General features: G+C 36.9%; 1 protein-coding gene across 6 annotated transcripts in view; it reads right to left on the bottom strand.

The window, feature by feature from the left end:
* The window catches only part of DLGAP2 (DLG associated protein 2), a 1,108,217-nt gene that overhangs the window by 159,130 nt on the left and 924,314 nt on the right, over positions 1 to 24,773 (bottom strand). For all 6 annotated transcript variants that reach the window (XM_058287984.2, XM_071211854.1, XM_058287983.2 and 3 more), the window contains one exon: positions 9,567 to 10,636. In XM_058287984.2, the coding sequence (XP_058143967.1) occupies positions 9,567 to 10,636 (1,070 nt within the window). The remainder of the gene's footprint in view (positions 1 to 9,566; positions 10,637 to 24,773) is intronic.

Raw genomic sequence — 24,773 nt, 5'->3', positions numbered from 1 at the left:
AATGGAAGGTGTGACTTACTACCAACCCAACAGATATAAAAGGGATTTTAAGAAGATATATATAACTGTATGCCAACAAACCAGATAACCTACATGAAATGGACAAATTCTTAGAAACACACTAACTCCAGAAGAAATAGATCTTGACAGATTAATAATAATTGAAGAGATTGAATCATTCATCAAAAACCTTCCAATAAAGAAAAGCCCCAGGACCAGGTGAGTTTACTGATGAATTTCAACAAACATTTCAAGCAGAATTTTCCTGCTCAAACTCTTTCAAAAATTGAAGAGCAGGGAACACTTCCTAATTCTTTCTATGAGTCCAAGATAACACTAAAGCTATTAAAGGTAGATAAAGATACCATAAGCAAAAAATTACAGATCAATATCCCTTATAAATATACATGCAAACATCCTGAAAAAATATTAGCAAACTGATCCAATAGTACATTAAAAGAAATATATACCACAATCAAATGAGATTTATCCCAAGTTTACAAGGATGGTTCAAGATAAGAAAATAATTTAGTATACTACATTAACAGAACAAAGGAAAAAACACACGATCATCTCAAATGATGCAGAAAAGGCACTTGACAAAATGCCACATCTAATTTTTGTAAAAATATGCAAGACACCAGGAACAAAAGAAAACTTCCTCAACATGATAAAGGGCATATATGAAAAACACACAGCTAACATCATCTCAATGGTAAAAGACTTAAAGTTCTCCCTCTAAGATCAGAAACAAAGCAAGAATGCTCACTGTCACCGCTGTTATTCAACAATGTACTAGAAGTTCTAACCAGAGCAGTTAAGCAAGAAAAAGGAATAAAAGCAGCTATATGGGAAAGGAAGAAGTAAAACGTTCTCTATTTGCAGATGACATGATCCTTTTTATGGAAAATCCTGAAAAATCCAAAGCAAAGTTCCTAGAGCTAATAAATGAATTCAGCAAAGTGGTGAATCAACACTCCCAAATCAGTAGTGTTTCTATACACAAGCAATGAATATCAGAAGAAGAAATCAAGAAAAAATTTGATTTACAATAGCAAATAAGTGGACAAAAAACATTAGGAATATATCTAATCAAGGTTAAAATGTCTTAACAATGGAAGCAAGAAAGCATTGCTTCAAGAAATCAAATGCAATCAAAACAAATGGAAGGCCATTCTGTTTTCATGGATTGGAAAACTAAATATTAAGCTGTTAATTCTACTCAAAGATTTTTATAAATTCAATGCAATCCCAATAAAACTTCCAACAGTCTACTCCACAGAAATGGAAAAGCCATTCATCCAATTTATTTGAGAAGGTAAGAGGCCCCTATTAGCCAAAACCATCTTGAATAAGAAGAAAGAATGTGGAGGACTCACACTTCCTAATTTAAAATTTATTACAAGGCTATAGTTATTAACACAGTGTGGTACTGGTACAAAGACAGACATAGAGACTAGTGGAATAGAAATGATAGTTCAGAAATAATCCCTCACATCTATGACCAGTTGATTTTTCACAAGGGTGCGAAGTCCACTCAATTGGGTAACAATAATCTCTTCCATAAATGACGATAGGAAAACCGGATATCCATATGGATAAGAATGAAGGTGGACTCCTACCTCATACTACATAAAAAAATTAACTAAAAACGATCTAAAACCTAAATTTAAGAACCAAAATTATAAAATGCTTGGAAGAAAACTTAGGGAAGCATCTTCAGGACCCTGTGTGAGGCAATGATTTCTTACACTTTATGCCAAAAGTATTCATTGTTGGTGGGAATTTAAAAATGGTGCAGCTGCTGTGGAAGACACCTTCCATAGTTAAGTATAGAAGGATTGTGGGAAGGTGGCATAGTAGGAAGCTCCAGGATCCAGTCCTTCCACTAGAACTATTAAACAGGCAGGAACTGTCTGAAACATGTATTTTGAAAATCCAGAGTCCAGTAGAACACTGTACAGTAGAACACTGAAGAGTGGGAGAAAGAGGCTGGTAAATTATAGTAAAGACAAGTAAATTGCTCTCTTCACATGGCAGTTAATGGTGCCCTTCTCCACTCTTACAGCAGGCCACTGTGGGGTAGATTCAGAGACAAGACAACTGAAATATTGAAATGAGTCAGGCTAAAGAACAGAAAGAAAAAAATTATAAAAAGTGAAAATAGCCTAAAAAGACATCCCTGGGACACCATCAATCACATTAATATATGCATTACGGGAATCCCAGAAGGAGAAGAAAGGGGCAGAAGGAATATTCGAAGAACATAGTGATGGAGAATTTCCCAAACTTTGCAAGAGATGTGAATATGCACATCCAAGGGCAGAGAACACCAAACAGGATAAACATGAAGGAAAATATATCCTGTCATATATTGATCACACTACAAATGCAAAGGACAAGGAGAGAGTAATGAAAGCTGCAAAAGAAAAGTAATGTGTTATGTACAAGGGTGCCCCAATTATATTGAGTGTTGATTTCTCATCAGAAACCATAGATACAAGAAGGCACTGGACTGAGATACTTGAAGTGCTGAAAGAAAAAAATGTGTTAACCAAAATTTTCTATTTGGTGAGACTTTCTAAGCTGAGGAGAATCATCAATACCATGCTAATGGGAATTCTTCATACTGAAATGAAAGGACACTAAACAGTTGTTCAAAACTGTGTAAAGAAATAAAGTCCTCTGGTAAAGGTAATCATTGGGTAATAATAAGTGCAAGTACTAGTGTATTTTATTGTTTGGTATGTAACTCCACTTCTTACTTCAAACAGGTACTAAAATGCAAGAGCATAAAAAGTAATAATAGATCTATGGTTTTGGACATAAAATTTACAAAGATGTACTGGATAAAATGTACAAAAAAAGTAGGGGATGGAGTAGTATAGGAAAAGTGTATGTATATGTTATTGAAGTCAAGTTGGTATCAAACCAAATATGATTGTTATATATGTAGGATGTTAAATTTTAACACCAGGATATTTTCAAGGAAAACAGATGATAAATATATCCAGATAGAAAAGAGAAGGTACTAAATATGTTAAAATAGGAAATTTCACATAGATATAAGCGTAGTCATTAAGGTAAGACTCAAGGAACAAAAAAACATAAAACTTACAAAACGTAAATAGCAAAATCAAAGAAGAATGTCCTGCATTGTCAGTAGTGACTCTAAATGTAAATGGATTAAACTCTTCAGTCAAAGGGCAGAGATTGGCAGAATGAAAAAAAATCATGACCATATATGAAATCTGCAAGAGACTCACCTCGAATTCAAAGATACAAGTAGGTTGAAAGTGAAAGGAAGGAAAAAAACATGCCATGCCAGAGGTAAGCAAAAGAAAGCCAGGATATCCATAATAATATCAGATAAAATAGACTTTATGTCAAAAATAGTTATTAGCACAGTTGTTCTATAAACCCACAATTTTTCTAAAAAAGAATAAAAAGTAGTTATGAGGGGCAAAGTTGGTCATTACATACAGATAAAGGGAAAATTCAACAAGAAGATGTAAAAGTTATATATTAATATATATATGCACCTAACAGCAGGGTCCCAAAATACATGAAGCAAATATTGGTGGATTTAAAGGGAAAAATTTATGGTTCTACAATAATATTAGGGGACTTTAATAACCACTTTCAATAATGGATAGAACATCTAGTCAGAAATCAATAAGGAAATACAAGACTTGAGTGATACTCTAAACCCAGTAGACCTAACAGACATATATAGAACACTTTACTCAACAACAAAATATACATTTTTCTGTAGTGCATGCATAGGACTCATTCTCCAAGGAGACTATATTTTAGCACAATACAGGTCTCAATAAATTAAAAAATATTGATATCATACAATGCACCTTTTCTGATCACAATGGAATGAAGCTAGAAAACAGTTACAGAGAGAGAAATGGAAAATTCACAAATATGTGAAAGTTAAATATTATACTCTTAAAAAAAACAATTGATTAAGGAAGAAATCACAAGGGAAATAAAGAAATATACTGAGGTGAATGAAAAAGAAAATACAATATAACAAAACTTGGGGTACACAGCAAACATTTATAGTTTTAAATGTTTACATTATAAAAGAGGATTTCATATCAGACACTTAACCTCAAAAGTGGAAGAACTAGAAGAAGAAGGACATATATGAAAAACCCTCAGCTAACATCCTACTCAATGGTGACAGACTGAAAGCTTTCCCTCTAAGATCAGAAACAAGACAAGGATGTCCACTGTCTTCACTGATATTGAACATTGTACTGGAAGTTCTTGCCAGAGCAATTAGGCAAGCAAGAAAATAAAAGGCATTCAGATTGGAAAGGAAGAAGCAAAACTCTTCCTATTTGCAGATGACATAATCCCATATATATATAATATCCTGAAAATTCCACAATGAAGCTCATTGAGCTAATAAATGAATTCATCGAAGTATCAGATGCAAGATCAACACATGCCCCAAAATAAAAACCAATAGTGTTTATATACAAGCACTGGTCAATGTGAAGAAGAAATCAAGAAAAAATTCCATTTAAAATAGTAACTAAAAAAATGTAAAGGACTTACACACCGAAAACTATAAAACCTCACTAAAAGACATCAAAGAAGACCTAAAAAAATGGAAGGACATTTCATGTTCCTGGATGGAAGACTAAATAGTGTAAAAATGTCAGTTCTACTTCTGAAATTTTTAATTGAGAGCTCAGAAATTAACCCTCCATTTATGGACAACAGTTTCTTGACAAGACTGCAAGGACCACTCAATTGGGATAGAATAGTTTCTTCAACAAATGATGCTGGGAAAATGGGATCTCCATTTGCAAAAGAAAGAAGGGAGATTCCTTTCTCACACCTATTTCAAAAATCCACTCAAACATTAATCAAAGATCCAAATATAAAAGCCAAAACTATCAAATTTCTAGAAGAAAACATAGGGAAACATCTTCAGGACTGTCTATTAGGCAATGGTTTCTTAGAATTTACACCCAAAGCACAAATAACAAAAGAAAAATTAAATAAGTGGGTCTTCATAAAAATAAAAAACTTTTGTGCCTCAAAGGACTTGGCAGGGGAGAAAATATTTGGAAACCACATATCTGATAAAGGTTTAATATCCAGCATATATAAATAAATCCTTCAAGTTAACAACAAAAAAACCAAACAACCTGTATTAGTCAGCCAAAGTGGTGCTGATGCAAAGTACCAGAAATTGGTTAGTTTTCATATAGGGTATTTATTTGGGGTAGGAACTTACAGATACCAGGCCATAAGGCATAAGTTACTTCCCTCACCAAAGTCTATTTTCACATGTTGGAGCAAGATGGCTGCCGACGTCTGCGAGGGTTCAGGCTTCCTGGGTTCCTCCCTTCTAGGGTTTTGCTTCTCTCTGGGTTCAGGAGTCCTCTCTTCCTGGGATTCCAGCTTAAGACTTCAGCATCAAACTCCAACATCAAAAACCCTCAACTCTGTTCTTTGTCATGCCTTTTATCTGTGAGTCCCCACCCCTTGGTGGGGCCCTAATCGTAAATCAATCATGTCCAGGTACAGATCAGATTACAAATATAATCCAATATCTATTTTTGGAATTCATAACCATATCAAATTGCTACACAACTCAATTAAAAAGTGGGCAAAAGATTTGAATAGACATTTCTCGAAAGAAGACATACAAATGGCCAAAAAGCACATCAATACCTTTAGCTATTAGAGAAATGCAAATCAAAGCAACCAAATATGAGAATGTTCTCTTATGAATGATAAATATACAATACTAATATAGGGTGCTAATAATTGGGTGGGTTGGGAGAAAATATACCAAATGTAAGATATGGGCTATATTTAGTAGAAATATTTTGATGATGTTCTTTCATAGTTTGTAACAAATGTCTCACAACAATGTACAATGTTATTGGTGGGGAGATATACGGGAGACTTGTAGGAGGATATGTATGTTTGTTTTGCAAATTCACACATTTTATTTTACTCTTCTTGTTATGTATGTTCATGTATGAATGATAAACTAAAAAAACCCAGAAAATTACAAGTTTTGAAGAGAATGTGGAGCAAGAGCAACACTCATTCATTGCTGGTAACAATGTAAAATGGTGCAGTCACTGTGAAAGACAGTTTGTAGTTCCTCAAAAAGTTAAGTATAGAATTACCATATGACCCTGCAATTCCCCTACTAGGTATATACCCAACAGAATTAAAAGCAGGAACTTGAACAGATATTTGCACACTGATGTTCATGGAGGCATTATTCATAATTGCCAAAAGATGGAAGCAACCCAAGTGTTCATCAGCAGATGAACAGATAAACAAAAAGTGGTACATGCATACGATGGAATATTATTCAGTCATAAAAAGAATGAAATTCTGATACATGAGACAACAAGGATGAACACTGAAGACATCATGTTGAGTGAAATAAGTCAGGCACAATTGGACAAATATTGTATGATTTCATTGTTAGGAAATAATGAGAAAAAGCAAACACATAGAGTCAGAATCTAGAATAAACATTACCAGCAGATGGGTGAGAATGGGGAATGACAAGTTAAGGTTTAAAATGCAGAGTTTCAATCTGGAATGACAGAAATGTTTTGGTAAAGGATGATGGTGATGGTAGGACAAAAGTGTGAATGGAATTAACACACTAGAATATTTATCTGAATGTCATTAAAAGAGGAAATGTTAGGTTGTATATATGGTAACAGAATAAAAATTTTTAAAAAATCTATCAACTGCTCTACACAGTGAACCCTAAGTTAAACCATGGACTACAGTTAATAATAAATAGCACAATTATAAATATGTGCTTTCATCAATTGTAACAAATGTACCACACCAACACAAGGTGTTAATAATAGAGTGGTATAGGGAATCCTGTATTTTATGCAAGCTTGTTCTATAAACCCACAACTTCTCTAATAAAAAATGAAATTAAAAAAAAACTAGTTAGGTATAGAATTACCATATGACCTAGAAATCCCCCTTCTTGGTATTTACTCAAAAGAATTGAAAGCTGGGCCCCTAACATGCTGATATTCATAGGAGCATTATTTACAATTGCCAGAAGATGGAAGCAACCCAAGTGTCCGTTAATAGATGAATGGATAAACCAAATGTGCTATACATACAATGGAATTCATTCAGCCATAAAAAAGAGTCAAGTTCTGATACATGCAACAACATGGATGGATCTTGAACATATGTTGAATAAAAGGAGCCAGACACAACAGGACAAATATTGTATGATCTCACTCATATGAAATAATTAGAATAAAGAAATTCATAGAGTCAGAAACGAGAATACAGGCAACTGTGATCTGGGTGGTATAAAATGGGGAGTCGGTGCTTAATTAGTACAGAGTTTCTGTTTGGGGTGATAGAAAGTTTTGGTTGGGGAATGAGTACAGCTCAGTGGTTGAGCACCTGCTTTCCATGGATAAGGTCCTGGGTTCAATCCTCAGTGTCTAAAAAAAGTTTTGGTGATGGATGGTGGTAATGATAGCACACCATTGTGAATGTAATTAATATCACTGATTTATATATTTGAATATGGTTAAAGGTGAAATTTTAGGTTCTATAAATGTTACTAGAATAAGAACAAAACAAACAAAACCACAGGATGGTACAACACAACCTGTGAACCCTAATGTAAACTATGGACTCCAGGAATAGTACAATTATATTCTTTTATCACTTGTAATAAAGATATCAAACTGAGCAAAGTGTTAACTGTAGGGAGGGTATATGGGAACTTTGCATTTTCTACAGAAAATGTAAACCTACAACTTTTCTAATTAAAAAAAAAATCATAAAAAATTGTGAGCCATCAGAGAAATCTGAATATTGATTGACTGGATATTTGAAAGTATTAAGGAATTACTGTTTTTTAATATAAGTGTTTGATAATGATATTCGGTTATGTTTCAAAAGAAAGCATCCTTATCTTTCAGTGTGGATCTTTTAGATATCAAATACAGAAATATTTGCAATTGAAATTATGTGAGGTATGAGATTTGTTTCAACATAATCTGAGTGGGAAAGTGGTTAGGGTATAAATGAAACAAAATTGGCTATAAATTGAAAGCTTTTCAATCTGGGTGATAGGTGTATGGTCATTAATTATATTACACTTTTACTTTTATATATGATTGGTATTTTCCAAAACAGGAAAAATTTAAAATAACTGATGTAGGGCAGAGAAAGGCTGTTCAAAACTGGGGCAGGGGTGGGGGTAGGTGAGATGGTCAGAAAAAGCTACAGAGAGAAGAGAGGATCTGCCCGACAAGAAGTATCGTGGAGAAGGTGTGGCCAGGGAAGGTGTAGTTGAGAAAATGCAGTCTTTGGAGTCAGGCATACCTGGGTGAAAACATCCTAACTGTAGCATAATCCGAAAGTGTTCAGGGGACATTGAACTTGGGATTTGTCATGTACAAACGGAGTAAACCAAGATTTTTCTTCTATATCAATTAATAGATCAAAGAGGGAAACCTGACTCTACTGGCATGTTCCATGAGATGCACAGAGATTTTTTATTTTGTATTTGGGTGTTATTAGAGTATGCCAGTTCCAAGTAAAATTTAAGCCTCTGCCTTTGCTGTAAAAATATTTGATCTAACTACCAGTTTGTTTCTTTGAATAAGTCTGTCTGTGAAAGCAATTTGGCTAGCATTTCCTTTTAAAACATAACCACTGAGTTTTGGACAATGTACCAGGATGGTAATAAGTATTGCTGAAATGATTTGCCATTCCCCTGACTCACGAAAAGATTTGTAGTTTTTTATCTGTTCCATTAGATGACTATCTGATGACTCAGCTAGCATTTAGCATTATTACTCTCTATTCTGTAAAGATTTCTCTGAACCAATACATAGCTTATAGCAACTGCTCTCGGGCAAGTAGAAGGGATTTCTGAATTAGAATACAAAAAAAAAATATTTAGAGTAATGAAAACCTCAGACTTTCAAGTTTTGGCAATAGCAATATTGGCTGATAGAGGTAATTGCAAAGGTATCCTTGAAAGAGGGAATGATTCCCCGTGGGCTAACAGGTCCCCCTGGCACATTTAACGATGGCTTCATTAGGAGGCAGAGAGGGGATTCTATAAAATAGAGAATTCCACAACATGCTACCTCTAAGCAATCTACTGTCTTTGATTTTTGCCTTTGGTTTATTTATTTAATTCCACATCTCAGAGAAACAGTTGCATTTCCAAAATCAGACTCATTGGCATTATGAGGACTTAAAGATGCTATTGTCAGGTATGGTAAATGAATTCATTAAAGTTGTGGGCCAATTTACATTAGGCCAAATTACCAATATTCAAACAAAAAAACATTAGTGGGGGTTAATATATTTTTGTTGCTGTTAAATTCTCTAGCATTAGAGATAGTAAAAGAATGGGCCCGCCACGTTTAGGATTATGGTTCAAAGAAAGAATTAAGAATGCCTTAAAGCCTTGCCCAGAGTAGACCATGTACTGGCACCTGTGATATTTCCCTATTAACACTCCCATACAAAATTACAGTCATAATATTGAGAGTCCTTACCTGAAGGTAATGGCATGACCTCAAGGAAGGCTTGATTTCCTGATGGATCAGAGGCTTATCCAAGTTAAGGGAACTCTTGCGATAAGCTTCTTTTGCCTGGCTTACTGTAAGAGTGGACCAGGAACTCCTTTTCATGTACTTTGTATCAGGGGTCATAGCTAAGCCTTCACAGGCAGAACACTTGACGTCATTATTACTTTTAGAAGTCTTTAGCGAGAGGTCCCCAAAGGGGCTCTGGAGAGTTTCAGGGTAGCAGTGGGAGATATGATCTACATGGTGCCTATTAAGCACGCTTGGGGTTCGGTAAGTGCTATCACTGTCCAAATTGTCATCAGAACTCCACCAACTACTCATGCCAGATTTATGCTTACTTTCAGGTTTTCGCTCCTTGCTTTTACTCCTTTTACTATGTTTAGAATGGTGTCCATGGTGATGATCATCCATTCTACTGTCACCTTTGGTCCCATTGACATTACTCTTGGAAGAGCCTTCCAAAGAATGAGACTTGGTGAAGAGCTTTTGGACAGAATGGACAAGGTGCCGTATTCTCCCGGGACTCTCACTGCGTTGCTCTGCAGCAGTTGAAGTCCTCTGGTATTGTAAAGTATGGAATCCATCCCTGTGGAGAGGGAGCTGTTTCTCAAACTGGTCCAAAAGATTGGCTGGAATTCGATTAATTTTTGTGCTAGCATGAGACATGGCACAATCGTCTCTTGTATCGTAATGTGAACTGTAATGCATTCTGGGAAAAGTGCTACTAGACATATGATCGCCCATCATCATGGGCATCATCATACATTCTGAATGAATGGAACTTCTAGGTGAACAACGATGATGGTCCATTGGGCAGCTGTCGGTTGGGCTGAGCAAGTAGGATTGCCTGGTTTCCTGCCCATGGTGAAGGTGGTCGTGAGAATGCTCACAATCTTCAGGGGGTGTTAAGCCACAAGTATGACCAGAACATAACTGCGGTTGATTTCGACTCCCAGATAATCCTTTCATATTCCTAGGAGCAGGGGAATATCTTTCTTCATTGAAGTGCTGAGTTGGTGACCATGAGTACTGCTGGTCTGTTGACAAAACACAGAAATGCCTTTTAATAATATGTTGAAATATTGATGACAATCATTATGTGTTAGAAAACTAAAATATTTGACATTCCACACAGGAAGTATTTTTGTCCAGTAGTCAGTGTTTATGTTTTATCTGGGACAGTCAAATGGACAACAACATACTTTGACAACTCCAAAGTATGACAACATTAAGAAGAGGTGAACTTTGGTATTCTCAAATGATGTTATATAATTACAGATATTTAATGTTAAGTAAATTCATCAGGCCTCTTGACAGCAAGATTTCATGGTATGAAAATAATAACCAATTAGATTTGAATATTGTGGTTCATTTTCAGAAGTTTGAAAAATAACATCTGGGTTTGTAATTAGTGGCACTGTCTTGTAAGCTAATATATTGAATACTAATACATTAAGCATGATGCAGTTTGTTTAAATTCACATCCTCACTGAGCAGGTAAGGGAACTGAGGTGGCTTTCTCAAGGCCATCTATATATGCCAAAATGGGGACTACCCAGGCATTCAGACTTTCTATTTCAGATGTTTTTTTCAACTATAAGATTCTCAGTGGGAAAAAGGTGATTATGTTAAATGCAATATTACACACAGATCATCAAATCATTAAGAATTGACCTCTCTGAGGATGTTGTGTTTGCTGTTTCTTGCTGTTGAATACCTTGCTGGATTTCTGATGAGGTTTAGATTGCTAAAAGAAACCAAAGAAGACTTAAATAAATGGAGGAACATTCTGTGTTTATGGATTGGAAGACTAAATATCATTAAGATGTCAATTCTACCCACACTGATTTACAGATTAAATGCAGTCCCAATATAAATCCCAAGAGCCTTTTTTTTTGAAATGGAAAAGACAATTATCAAATTTATTTGAAAGGCTAAGGGGTCTAAAATATCCAAAAATATCTTTAAAAAGAAGAATGAAGTTGGAGGCCTCTCATTTCTTGATTTTAAAGCACATTACTTAGCTACAGTGGTAAAAACAGCATTGTACTGGCATAAAGACAGACAGTTTGACCAATGGAACCAAATCTAGAACTCAGAAATAGACCCTCACATATACAGTCTAGTGATTTTTGGCAAGGAGGTCAAGCCCTCCCAGCTGGGACAGAACCGTTTATTCAACAAATGGTGCTGGGAGAACTGGACAACCATACCCAAAAGAAAGAAAGAGGACCCCTATCTCACACCTCATACAAAAAAGTAACTCAAAGTAGATCAAGGACCTAAATATAAAAGCAACAACCATAAAATTCCTAGAAGGAATATAGGAAAACATCTTCAAGATCTTGCTGTAGGCAATATGTCTTAAACCTTACATGCAAAACATGAGTAACAAAAGAAAAATAGATAAATGGGATCTCCTCAAAATTAAATAGTTTTGCACCTCAACAGACTTTGTCAAAAGGGGGAAGAGGCAGCAGATTCAATGGGAGAAAATATTTGGCAATCACATATCTGATAAGGGTTTAATATCCATGATATATAAAGAGATCATACAATTCAACAATAAAAAGAGAAACTACTCAATTAAAAAATGGACAGAAGACTTTAAAAGACAATTGTCCAAAGAAGAAATATAAATGGTAAATAAAAACATGAAAAAATGTTCACCATCACTAGCAATTAGGAAAATGTAAATCAAAACTTCAATGAGATATCATTTCACACCTATTAGACTGGCCACTATTAAAAAGTTGGAAAACTGAAAATGTTAGGATATGGAGAGACAGGAAGGCTTATTTACTGTTGGTTGGAATGTAGAATGGTACAGCCGCTGTGGAGGACGGCTTGGCAGTTCCTAAGGAAGCTGAGTATAGATTTGCCACATGACCGAGCAATACCATTACGAAGTATATACCCAGAAGAACTGAGAGCAGTGACACAAATAGACATCTACACACCGATGTTCATAGTGGCATTATTCACAAGAGTCAAAAGTAGGAAACAACCCAGGTGTCCATCAACTGATGAATGGATAAACAAATTGTGGTGTATACACACAATGGAATATTATGCAGTGGTAGAAAGAAATGATGTCGTGAAACATATGAAACACAGATAAACCTGGAGGACATTATATTGAGTGAAACAAGTCAGACACAAAAGGACAAAGACTACATGATTGTGCTATTATGAAATAAATATATTATGTAAACTCATGGAATTAATCATTAGAATACAGGTCACCAGAAAATAGAATGAGGGAAGCGGATGTGGCTCAACCCACTGGGCTCCTGTCTACCATATGGGAGGCCCTGGGTTCACTTCCCAGGGCCTCCTTGTGATGGCAAAGCTGGCCTGTGCCTGCGGAGAGCTGGCAGTCTGTGCCCACAGAGAGCTGGCACAGCAAGATGATGCAAGAAAGGGAGACAAGCAGACACAGAAGAACATGCAGCGAATGGACACAGAGAGCAGACAGCAAGCAAGTGACAAGGGAGGGGGGATAAATAAAAAAAAAAAAGAAAATAGAATGATGGTAGAGAATGAAAAGCTGAGGGTTAATCTGCAGAATTTGTTAAAAGTTTCTTTGTAAATCTTTGTAAAAGAATGGAAATGATGTGAGCACATCATGGCATTTGTGACTAGCAGATCTATTATATATGGGTATGAGAGTTGGTTCAAAGGAAAGTCTAAGAACATGTATATTACTAGAAAGAAAGCTAAAAAATGTATTTAGGGACTGTATAATATAGTGAAGCCTCATGTGAAATGTGAATATTAGTGATATTGCATAGATAAGACTGTTTTACAAAATATAAATACAAATATTCTATAGAGAAGTAATCAATAGCAGCTATGTATGGAAGGGGAAGCTAGAGAGATTGAGAGGTACTTAGTTTTGTTTTTTGTTTATTATTATTACTATTACTACTATAATAATGAAAATGCTCTAAAATGATTGAGTGATGAATGCACATCTATGTGATTATACTGAATAGCATTGATTGTACATTTTGAATGACTTACGCCTTATTAACATGCATCAATAAAATTTATTTGTTAAAAAATCATGGCCTTTGGACACTGTGTGCTTGGGTTAGAATCTCAGCTCTGCCATGACAGGTGACTTCACCTTTCTAACCTGCAGTTTCCTCAGCTGTGTGACAAGGATATGAGACATCGTAGTAAGAGTTCCAAGTAAAAGTAAACTTTTTAATGTATGTATGAGCTATATTATTATATTGTTAGTGCTACTATTTTAGCTCTCTTGGGTGTGTATTTATAAAGTTCAGAGTTTATTAAATTTAGGTGATTGGATTCCAGGATTTGGCAGAGAAGCCCCTGGCTTCACTTCTGATTCCTTCTGTCCAAATGTTTCCGTTTCAGTCCCAAATTAGATTGCTTCTGACTGGTAGCCAAACAGATGCAAAGAATCCAGACTGGGGAAGCTGATTCCAACAGGAAAACAGCTGGAAAAGAAACCTGCAAGGAAACAGCTTATCAGGCCAAATGAGACAGGATCCAATGATCCCCAGGCCTACTCCTCATTCCCACTCGACCCTCACAGAGAGATATGTTCCATTCTGAAAAACGCCTCTGCTTGGAGAAAGTGGGGCCAAGCTTGCCCCCCTGCTCTCTCTCCACTGCCCATTCTCCTTGCCCCTCAGGAGAAAAGCGACATTCCCTTCACTTTTGCCCCCACCCCAGCCCACCCACCTCACCTCCCACTTTGCTTACTTAACACATCCCTGCTAATGGCTGATGGACACACTTTCCCTAACCTGAACTGGAAGGCCGAGGCTGTGGTTATTGACATAATATTCGTTTTTATGACAACCGAGAAATAGAGTGGCCAAGTACTCTCCTTTCTCTTATCTTTGCAGGGGAAGGCTGCCCAGTACCCAGGTAACACTTAGAGAAGGAAGATGTCCTTCCTCTCTTCTCTGTTCTCTTCCTTTTTTTCCTCTGCCTCCTTGCCTAGGCACTCCCATTTCTCGCATTTTCTTCCTTCTACCCCCACACTAGTTCTCTCCTCCTTGACTTTTGTCAGCTCACCCTTTCCCTCAAATACACCCTAATCAGTTCATTCCTCTGCTCAAACAGTTGGACAACTAAGCAAACAAGCCCTATTTCCTCACTAGTATTCAAGGCCACCTCTAGAACGGTCAACTCAATGAAGGCTTTGACTTTGTTTCCTGATGGCAATAGCCCTGCTCCTAGAAGAGTGCCAGGTACATAGTAGATGCCCCAAAACTATGTGATGGTAGTAACAGCCGGCCTGAACCTTTCTCTCTAGCCTCCTCTTTTCACATATCCCTGTGAAGTATCTTGTGCTGTAAACACACGGAACTACCAACTATTTCTAAAAAATACTCTGCAAAGTCTTTTCACTTTCCAGGCTTGGAATGTTTTTTCCTACATTTAGTTTCCAAGACCAGATCTTGTGCAATTCATGTTGAGTCCACCAGATACCTAGTGAGTGCCTATTGTGTGCCGGGACCTGCCATCCATGCTGAGGACCCAAGAAGAAAGACAAAATGGACCTTCCTCAAGAGGCAGAGTGTAGCTGTTTCATCAGGAAGGACGGTCTCTGAGACCTGACACATGCACCCTCACCCCAATGCTTGTCCAACACGCCATTCCTTGGCGCCAACTTCACTCCTGCTCTATCTGCTCCTCCATCACCGAGAGTGTTTCTCCCATTTATTCTTCATTGGTTATTAACAACCCCTAACCTGAGAGATAATCCTGGGGCTAGTCACACCTGGACCTCACACAGCCATCCACTCTCACCCTCCAAAGTGACATGCAAACGAGCACCTAAGGCAACCTTGAGTGGGAAAGAAAGTGAGGAGACAACAAGTTTTCCCGCTATTATTTCTAGTGCCAACTCTCTGGGTAATTAATACAAGGAAAACATTATCATTTGCTGAGAATATTTACCAAAGGACTAGTCTAGTTCAAAATGTGCTCTTTCTCAGGCTCCAGGACTGTCAATTATCTGGGTCATCTCAGGTGTCCAAATAAATGAAAAGGATATAATTTCCCCAAGAAGTTAGTGGCAAGACTTGTATGAAGGAGGGATGGCCAGTGGAAGAGACGATATACATTTCTTGAAGAATTCTCAGAGCAAAGTGTTGGACTGTTTCTCATACTGAGGGGAGCGAAAGGTTCTTGATTGAATCCTCTCTCAACAAAAAGTCTACAGTTTAAGACTACACAGGTCTTTTATCTCCAAAGAGAGCCTGGCTTTCTTATATTTTAAGGTGCTTACACTATCTCATGGGAGGGGCTACTCGATAATAGCTACTCAATGCTTTCCTTTCTCAATAGCCAAATTATAACTAGAGCACTTTAATATATTAGGAGGGGTTATTTTTATTATATTAGATTTTAATATAATTAAAAGCCAGTTTTCAAAGGAAATTTGATATTCATCTGATTAACAGCAACACAGTGTCTGTAATCTACACTTTACAGCAGCATTAAGTTGTCATCCTATTATCTTTTGCTTTATTTTTCCATTAATATGTAATTTAATACAATTCTAATCTTCTTTCATATGAAAAACCAAGCCTATTATTGTTCCACTCACGTATCGTATTCTGTCTAATGTTTAGCCTAGAAGCCACATTATGAATGTAGCTACATAAAAGAACAGTATAAAAGATAAAAATTTACTGAAATGAATTAAATTTAGTTATGCAACATGTTGATAACACATTCTCATTTTCACTACACAGAACTAAATCCCCTGGTGCATGAATGGAAACTTATATATTTCTTCTTAAAAATATTACAATAACAGCAAACAAGATAATAACGTACGTAAATAACGGTGATACTGGAAAGCATAATGAGGACTTGTACTTTAGATTTTTAAAAAAGGGCTAAATAACAAATAATAAATACATCGGGGCTGGTAATTTCTCTTTGTGCAAGTGAGGTAACAAATAGAAAATGTGAAAAGCATCTTAGCTTTCTAATTTCCTGCTATTCAATATACCATTTGTGTTATTAAGCAAGAGAAAACAACAATTAGAGTCATTATTCATGAACATACAACTGTCTCCCCAAATTCAAACTAGAATGTAAATGCACATTGTACTGCTGGATTTTTCCTGTTCCCTTTTAAGGGTAGGAGTAAAACTGTAAACAGAACAGCTAACGTTCATGGACTGTCCACTGTGTGCCAGTGCTTCACCTGGACGGTCTTCTTTCACCCTCGACATAGTCCCTGAAGGAAGCAGTGCTTGTCCCCGTTTCAAGCTAAGGAAACTGAGACTAGAAGGGGCACACGGGGCTTCATTCCTGAGATACCACGTGCACACACGTGGGCACCTGCATGCGAGCACGCACACACAGCAGCAGAGCCAGGCTGAACCAAAGCCGTCCTGCTCCATCTCACCTGCTGCCACCCGCACGCCCACCTAAGAGCCACGGGTGGGTGGGAAGGGCGGTGACCCGAGTTCCATTTCCTCTTCCGGGTGGAACCCAGCTCCTGGTTCAGCTCCAAGCACTAAAGCGAGCCAGCGGTCGGCTGTTCACTGGGGCTGTGGGGAAAGCCTGAGCTTGGAGGGCTGTGGGAAGCCACTGGGCATCTGCTTGCCCCAGCCCCCCAACTGGACTACAAGGCGGTCACTTTCCCACTGAGAAAACCGGTGTTTTCTCTTTTGCTGAAGTTCATTTAATCTGATTTTACCTGCCTAAGTGCATTTGTATTTTTTTTTTATTGACTTTGTAATAATATTACATTAAAAATATATATGTGAGGTCCCATTCAACCCCACCCCCCCACTCCCCTTTTCCCCCCCCAACAACACTCATTCCCATCATCATGACACATCCATTGGATTTGGTAAGTACATCTTTGGGCACCTCTGCACCTCATAGACAATGGTCCACATCATGGCCCATACTCTCCTCCATTCCATCCAGTGGGCCCTGTGAGGATCCACGATGTCCGGTGATCACCCCCGAGGCGCCATCCAGGGCAGCTCCACGTCCCAAATACGCCCCCACCTCTCATCTCTTCCTGCCCTTCCCCATACCCATCGTCCACCATGTCCACTTTTCCCAATCCAATGCCACCTCTTCTATGTGGACATTGGATTGGTTGTGTCCATTGCACCTCTATGTCAAGAGGAGGCTCAGATTCCACATGGATGCTGGTTGCCATCCTCCCATTTTCAGTTGTAATCACTCTAGGCTCCATGGTGTGGTGATTGTCCTTCTTCAACTCCATCTTAGCTGAGTGTGGTAAGTCCAATAAATCAGATTGTAGGTGCTGGAGTCTGTTGAGGCTCAGGACCTGGCTATCACATTATCAGTCCAGAGATTCAAATCCCCTAACTATATCTTAAACCCCAACGTATTTTTTATTTCATTTGCGGACCTGGGGGAGGGACAAACCCTCAACATGTATCATTTACTCCTGCTGTCCATCCTAAATCCATCCTAAATCCATCCTAAACCCAACCTGACCCTGCTACAGGTGCAAGTCCTCAGAGCTAAAAGTTAAAAAATAAGCAATCGCAACAACAGCAAACTTTATAAAATGGACCATACAGTTGTTTGCTAACTAAAATGATGTATTGCACCTTTCTGTACTTTTTCCCAAACAAGTTAAACTTAACAATATTTCTTCAGAAATTTTAGTTGAGCCTCATGCAAAATTGTGAAATAGCCCAGGTTGGTCATTAGAATCACTCCAACTCTACTTGTAGCTATCCTCTCCCTGTACCCAGTACTTCTTTCCCGCCACACTGCTTAGCATTCCTTCTCTTAAAATTTTTCATCCTCTCTCACCCACACTGCCAATTTTTTATTATAATCCATTTTATTGAAAAGTTTTCATAAACCATACATTCCATCTGAAGTGTACTATCAATGGCTTTTGGTATAATCACAGAATTGTGCATTTATCAATTGAATCAATATTAGAGTATTGTCATTACTCTAAAAAAAAAAAAAAACCACACGCACAAAAGCACTAAAAACAAAAAAACAAACACAAATTTTCCCCCTTAGTGGTCACCTCTCAATCTCCCAATCCTCCCCTGCCATACATAACTGCTAATCTATTTCCATCTCTATAATGTATTTGTATTTACATTTTGTATAGATGGAGTCAAACAATATGTAGTACTTCTGTCTCGTTTCTTTCACTTAATATATTTCCTCTTTTTTACCAATGATGGAAGATTATTAATATTTTAGTAACATTACTGTCCATAGATTGCTTTTGTTGTATTTTTGCTCAAATATCACCCTGATTTTAACATCTTGTAACATTAACATACATTTGTTCTGTTCCAGAGAAAAAAAATTCTTACATGTGTACTAGTAACCATACTAATTTTTCACAAGAGGGTAGTTATGCTATACAGTCCCACATTTCATTTTAGCCTTCCTTATAGTGATATACATGACCTGGGAATTGCCCTTTAAGCCTATCATACCCATATATTAGGACTGCTGATTAAAATACCATGATGTGCTTTCATCATTTCTACTCATTTCCAAACAACCTTTTAACCAAGTTTGCACAGATTAAACCTCAGCTTTCCATTCTCTAACCTCCTCCTATTTTCTGGAGACCTGTATTCTAGCTATGAACCATGACATCCTGCCATTTTATCAGGCCTTTGCTACACAATGCAGGTCAAAGGACAATAAGAAACCAGCCTCGTGATCCTATTCCTGTATTTATGAAGGTATAAATACATAGCTCACCATATGTCTAAAGGAACTCTATTTGAGCACCATAAAGAAACGTTCCTCAAAAATTTAACAAAAGGAGTACAAGATTTGTTTGCTGGAATCTACAAAACATTCTTGAAAAAATTAACGAAGACCCAAATAAATGGAAAGATTTCCCATGTCAAGGAGCCAAAGACTTGATATTGTTAAGGCGTCGATATTTCCAAAATTGATCTACAGATCCAAAGCACTATCTATCAAAATCCAGGCTAACTTCTTTGCAGGAATTGGAAAGCTGATCTTAAAATTTCATAAGGCAATTCAAAGATCCAGAGTAGCAATCTAAGAAGAACAAAGTTGCAGGACTCACATTTCCTGATTTCAAAACTTACAGGAAATCACAGTAATCAAGCTACAGTGTGTAACCGGCATAAGGATAGACATGTGATCAATGGGATAGAAATGAAAGTCCAGAAAGAAGCCCTCACATTATGCCTAATTGATGTTCCACAAGGCTGCCAAGACCATTCAACAGGGAAATTACAATCTTTTCAACAAATTGAGCTGGAACAACTGGTTATTTAAATGCAAAAGAAGTAGCTGTACCCTACCTCATACCATATACAAATCTCAACTCAAAATGGATCACAGACCTAAAAATAAGGGCTAAATCTATATAAAACTCTTAGAAGTAAACATAGGCATATTTCTTTGTGATCATGGAGTAGGCAATAGTTTCTTAGATACAATGCAAAGCATAAGCAATAAAAGAAAAAAAAACAGATAACATGTACCTCCTCAAAATTGAAAATTTTGTGCTTCAAAGGATACCATCAAGAAAGTAAAAAAGACAATCCACAGAATGGGTGAAATGTTTTGCAAATCATTTAACTGATAAGAAATCTGCATATATAAAGACCTCTTACAATTCAATTATAAAAAGACAAATAATGCATTTAAAACAGGCAGTAGACATTTCTCCATGGAAGATATTCAAATGACCAATGAGCACATGAAAAGATGCTCAACCTCGTTAGTTAACTGGGAAATGCAAATCAAAACCACTTCGCATCCACTAAGATGGCTATAATAAAAAAGTCAGATAACAACAAGTGTTGTTAAAGATATTGAGAAATTGGAACCCTCACACATTTTGATGTGAATGTAAAATGGGGCAGCTACTTTGAAAAAGCAGGTTCTCAAATGTAAACAGAGATTTACCATATAAACCACCAATTCTACTCCTTGGTTTATATACCAAAGAAAGACTAAAGCATACATCCACACAAAAACGTGTACATGATGTACATTATTATAGTAGCATTATTCAAAATAGCTCTAAAATAGAAACAACTCAACTGTCCATCTGAGGAGATAAAAAAGGAGTTGTGGCTGACTAAGTGGTTTTATTGTTATTGTTGTTATTATCTTGTGTTGAGTAACCTGTAACATTGATGTAAAGATAAATTTTTAAATATAAAAAATATTACATGACAAAGGGGGTTGCATCCATACAACAGAATATTATTCAGTAATAAAAAACCAGTTAAGTATTGAAACATGCTACAACATGGATGAACCTTTGAAACCTAATGCTATGTGAAAGAAGCCAGTTGCAAAGGATCACAGATTGTATGATTCCAAATTCACATGTAGTGTCCACAATAGGCAAATTCACCATGACTGAGTAGCTGTGGATTGTGTAAGGTTGGGAGGGTGGGGGCTGGGGAGAGAAATGGGAGTGACTGTTAATGGGAATGGAGTAAAATTGATTGTGATGGTGGTTACATACCTATGAATATTCTAAAAACCACTAAATTGTATATGTTGTAGAAATTTTTTAAAAAAATTTATGCTTTAAATGAGTAAATTATATGATATGTAAATCCATAAAGTTGTTATAAAATGAATAAATACATATGATGGAAGAGACATAAACAAAAACAAAAAGTAAATATATAGAAATTTCATTTTAATTATTTTTGTTTGTTTCAGAACTCAGTGAAAGCTTTGCTTCATAAAATATAGGAAAGCAGTATGTTTGCCTGTTTGCTTTTAAATTTCGTGTCTCTCTCAATGCACATTTTCCCCTTTGATTGCCATACAGCTAAGAGGGAAATTTGAGGTTTAACATAATGGTCTTCATTGTCATTCACATGTGTCTTCTTTTGTCCCTTGTCTTTTCTTTATTTTAGCCTTTATTCTTACACTGCCTTGATCATGATTTTGCGTTTTGGATTCGTATTTCATCACATTTCACGTGTTTTTGTTATTCACTCTTTCACATCCTTGTGTAATGAGGCAAGGCATAACTTAGTAAATAAATTAACTGTGACTGATCGGGTAATATTAATTCGGGTGATATAGTTAATGGTTGATAGCTGCTTAATCACCCACCCAGACAACTGTTGAGGAAAGCTTAAAAGAAAATGTTAAATTGAAGCTGGATGAACTGGGCAGAGGGTCTGGAATCCAATATGTGTTTGGTGAGTCTTTCTCATGAATGTTACTCAAGCTTTGGCCCTGATATCCTGCATTTCCTTACCTAGCCAAGAGTTTTGCCTGTAATTACCCTATAAGTCAAAGGTCTTCAAGCCTAGGCTAAATTTCAGAGTCTCTTGAACTTTATTCTAGGTTATAGCCAGCCTAGATTGCTGGGAATGAATCTGTAAATAACAGTAGCTATTATCAGTTTCAAGTTCTGCATTGTGGTCTTATATTGTTTTTTCCCTTTGTGATATTGTCTCTTCCAACTAGCTTCTTTATCTAATATCTTTGAGTCACCCAATATACTTAGCAGAATTTCTTGAACTATCGTGATAGCTCTCAATTAATGTTTTGTAACTGAATGAATAAGGAAATGAGTAAAACTTAATAAAAATATTATGTGCATTTGGGAGTTTATTAGTGGCAAGGATCTGCTTGAAGATGTCCTCAAGGTTATTAGGCAAAATTCTAAGGCTGGAATTTCCCAGAATAATTAAGAATTAATATTTTCATGCATCTCAAGCCTTTTAGGAGTAAAGGTTCCTTAATAAAACCCATTGTCAGTTTCCACACTGTGAGCCACTAAGCTGAACTCATTTGAAATGATTCTGCTGCTGTGCTTTCAGTCACTTCTCTACACTTTTTTCTTTAAAATTAAAAATAAAAATTCTACTGTTATAAAATGGACGAGACCCTGGGTTTTTGTAGTTTCAAAACACTGTCAAATGTATTATGTGCACATGGTTCTATAGTTGCAGGATTTCACTCCTCCAAAAAAGGCACAGAAGCATCTGAGAAAAAGAGGCACAGGTCACAGAGTCACCCATGTCCTGCCATTGGTTGTCCCCTGACAGCAGCACTGCTCAGAGCTAACCTCTCTGTTATTTTATTCACTAACGTGTGTCCAGTGTGCTTAGTTGCACTCTAGAGCACTTTGCAGAGGCAATAAATGTAGTTCAGGCTACTCTTTTGACTTTAGAATCCCACCTGGAAGGGCTGCATTTGGATTGCTAGCTTTTGATATTGTTTTTTCTTCTCACGAGGTCATAGAATCATAGAATTGGAATGCTTTAGATAGATCTAATCCAGCAGTAGCCACACAGTTTTTAAAAGCATCGTTCTTCCTTTCTTCTTCCCTTCCTTCCTCTTATCCTCCTTTCTTTCTTTTCTCCTTTATTAATTGCAAAATTTGGTCATTCAAACAAAATATATGAAGTGCTTGCTAGGCCCTAGGTACTGCTGTAGGTAATGGGAATATTCCAACCAATAAAAGAAAATCCCTCCTCCCAGAAATTTTCCATTTCCAGAAATCTAGGCTGACTATAGTCTAGAATAAAGTCCAGGAGACTCTGAAATCTAGCCTAGGTTTGAAGACCTTTGACTTATAGGGTAGTTACAGGCAAAACTCTTGGCTAGGTAAGGAAATGCAGGATATCAGGGCCAAAGCTTGAATAACATCCATGAGAAAGACTCACCAAACACATTTTGGATTCCAGACCTTCTGCCCAGTTCCTCCAGCTTCAATTTAACATTTTCTTTTAAGCTTTCCTCAACAGTTGTCTGGGTGGGTGGTTAAGCAGCTATCAACCATTAATGATATCACTTGAATTAATATTACCCGATCAGTCACAGTTAATTTATTTACTAAGTTATACCTCGCCTCATTACACAGGATGTGAAATAAAAGCAATCAGTTGTTTATTGTCATATTCACAGTATTTATTACCATCTGACAAATATATTTGATTACTTATTTGTTTATTGTCAGTCTCCCCCACTCCACTGAAAGCTTCTGTGAGGAGGGATTTTGTTTTATTGGTTGGAATAGTCCCATTACCTATAGGAATGCCTAGTTCAAAATCTGAAAAATAAATGCATGGAGTTAAAACCTAGAGTACAGTTTATTAGGAGATAAGAGGAGGGTAGAGAAGGACTACTCATGCTTAATATATGTAGAAGTTTTAATTACCTTGACTGTAAAAATGTGGAATTGCATAGAGTTGACAGTAACACATTATAGTGAGCAGCAGCTGGTTTATAAACACGATTGTGGCTGGAAAAGGTAGTCTAGGGAGGTAAATGACAATTGAAAGAAAGCTAGAGAACAATCTAGGGACTGAAAAACACAGTGAACTCAGAGGTAGATGAGAATTGTAGTTGATGGTACAGATGCAAGAGTGTCCTTCTGTGAGCTAGAGCAGATGTATATCACTATTGTGGGGTGGGTGGTGGGAATGTGGAGAAGGATGGGAAAAATGCAATTGGTGTGACCTGGGAACTGTGGTTAACAGAACTACTGTCATATTCTTGCATCAATGCCAAAGGTGTCCTATGTTGATAATGGGTGGCTATGGAAAAAGTGTGCCAAATGTACGCTATGGACCATGCTTCGTCTAAGAGTCTTATGATATTATCTCATAATCTGTAGCAAATATTCCTCCACAGTGTGATATGTTGGTGAAGGGGTATTTTTTTGGAAATTTTACACATGTGCGTGGTTGTTTTGTAAGTTCACAACCTCTGCAATAAATATACATAAAAAAATAATAGGGTGGGTTGGGGGAAAATAGACCAAATATAATATAAGGGAAAAAAGTCAATCAGTGTGAGGGGCAAATAAATGGGTATTTGGGGGTTTTACCCCTTTATATAAGTTTAGCAGAGAAGGACTTGGTAAGAAGGTGACACTGGAGTGGAGACCTGTATGATGTAGGAATGAACATTTGGATATCTGGATGAAGAGTGTTCAAGGAAGAGCAAGTCCAAGCACAATGCCTCTGTGCTAGTGGCATGCCTAGATTGTTTAAAAGAGCAGGAAAAAAGCAAGGAAGAGTGCCAAATGATAGTGGGGACCCTGATAGGAGATGAGAAGAGGGGAAGCAGGATCCAGATCGCACAGAGAAATGTAGGTGATTCTAAAGACTGATTTAAGTTGAGTAAGATCAGAGGCCACTGGAGCAGACAAGTCACAGGAAGAAATGCACA

This window comes from Dasypus novemcinctus, chromosome 25, assembly GCF_030445035.2.
Source record: "Dasypus novemcinctus isolate mDasNov1 chromosome 25, mDasNov1.1.hap2, whole genome shotgun sequence".
NCBI lineage: Eukaryota > Metazoa > Chordata > Mammalia > Cingulata > Dasypodidae > Dasypus > Dasypus novemcinctus.
Note: the sequence above shows the minus strand (reverse complement) of the source record. Positions and strands in the feature narration are given on the sequence as shown.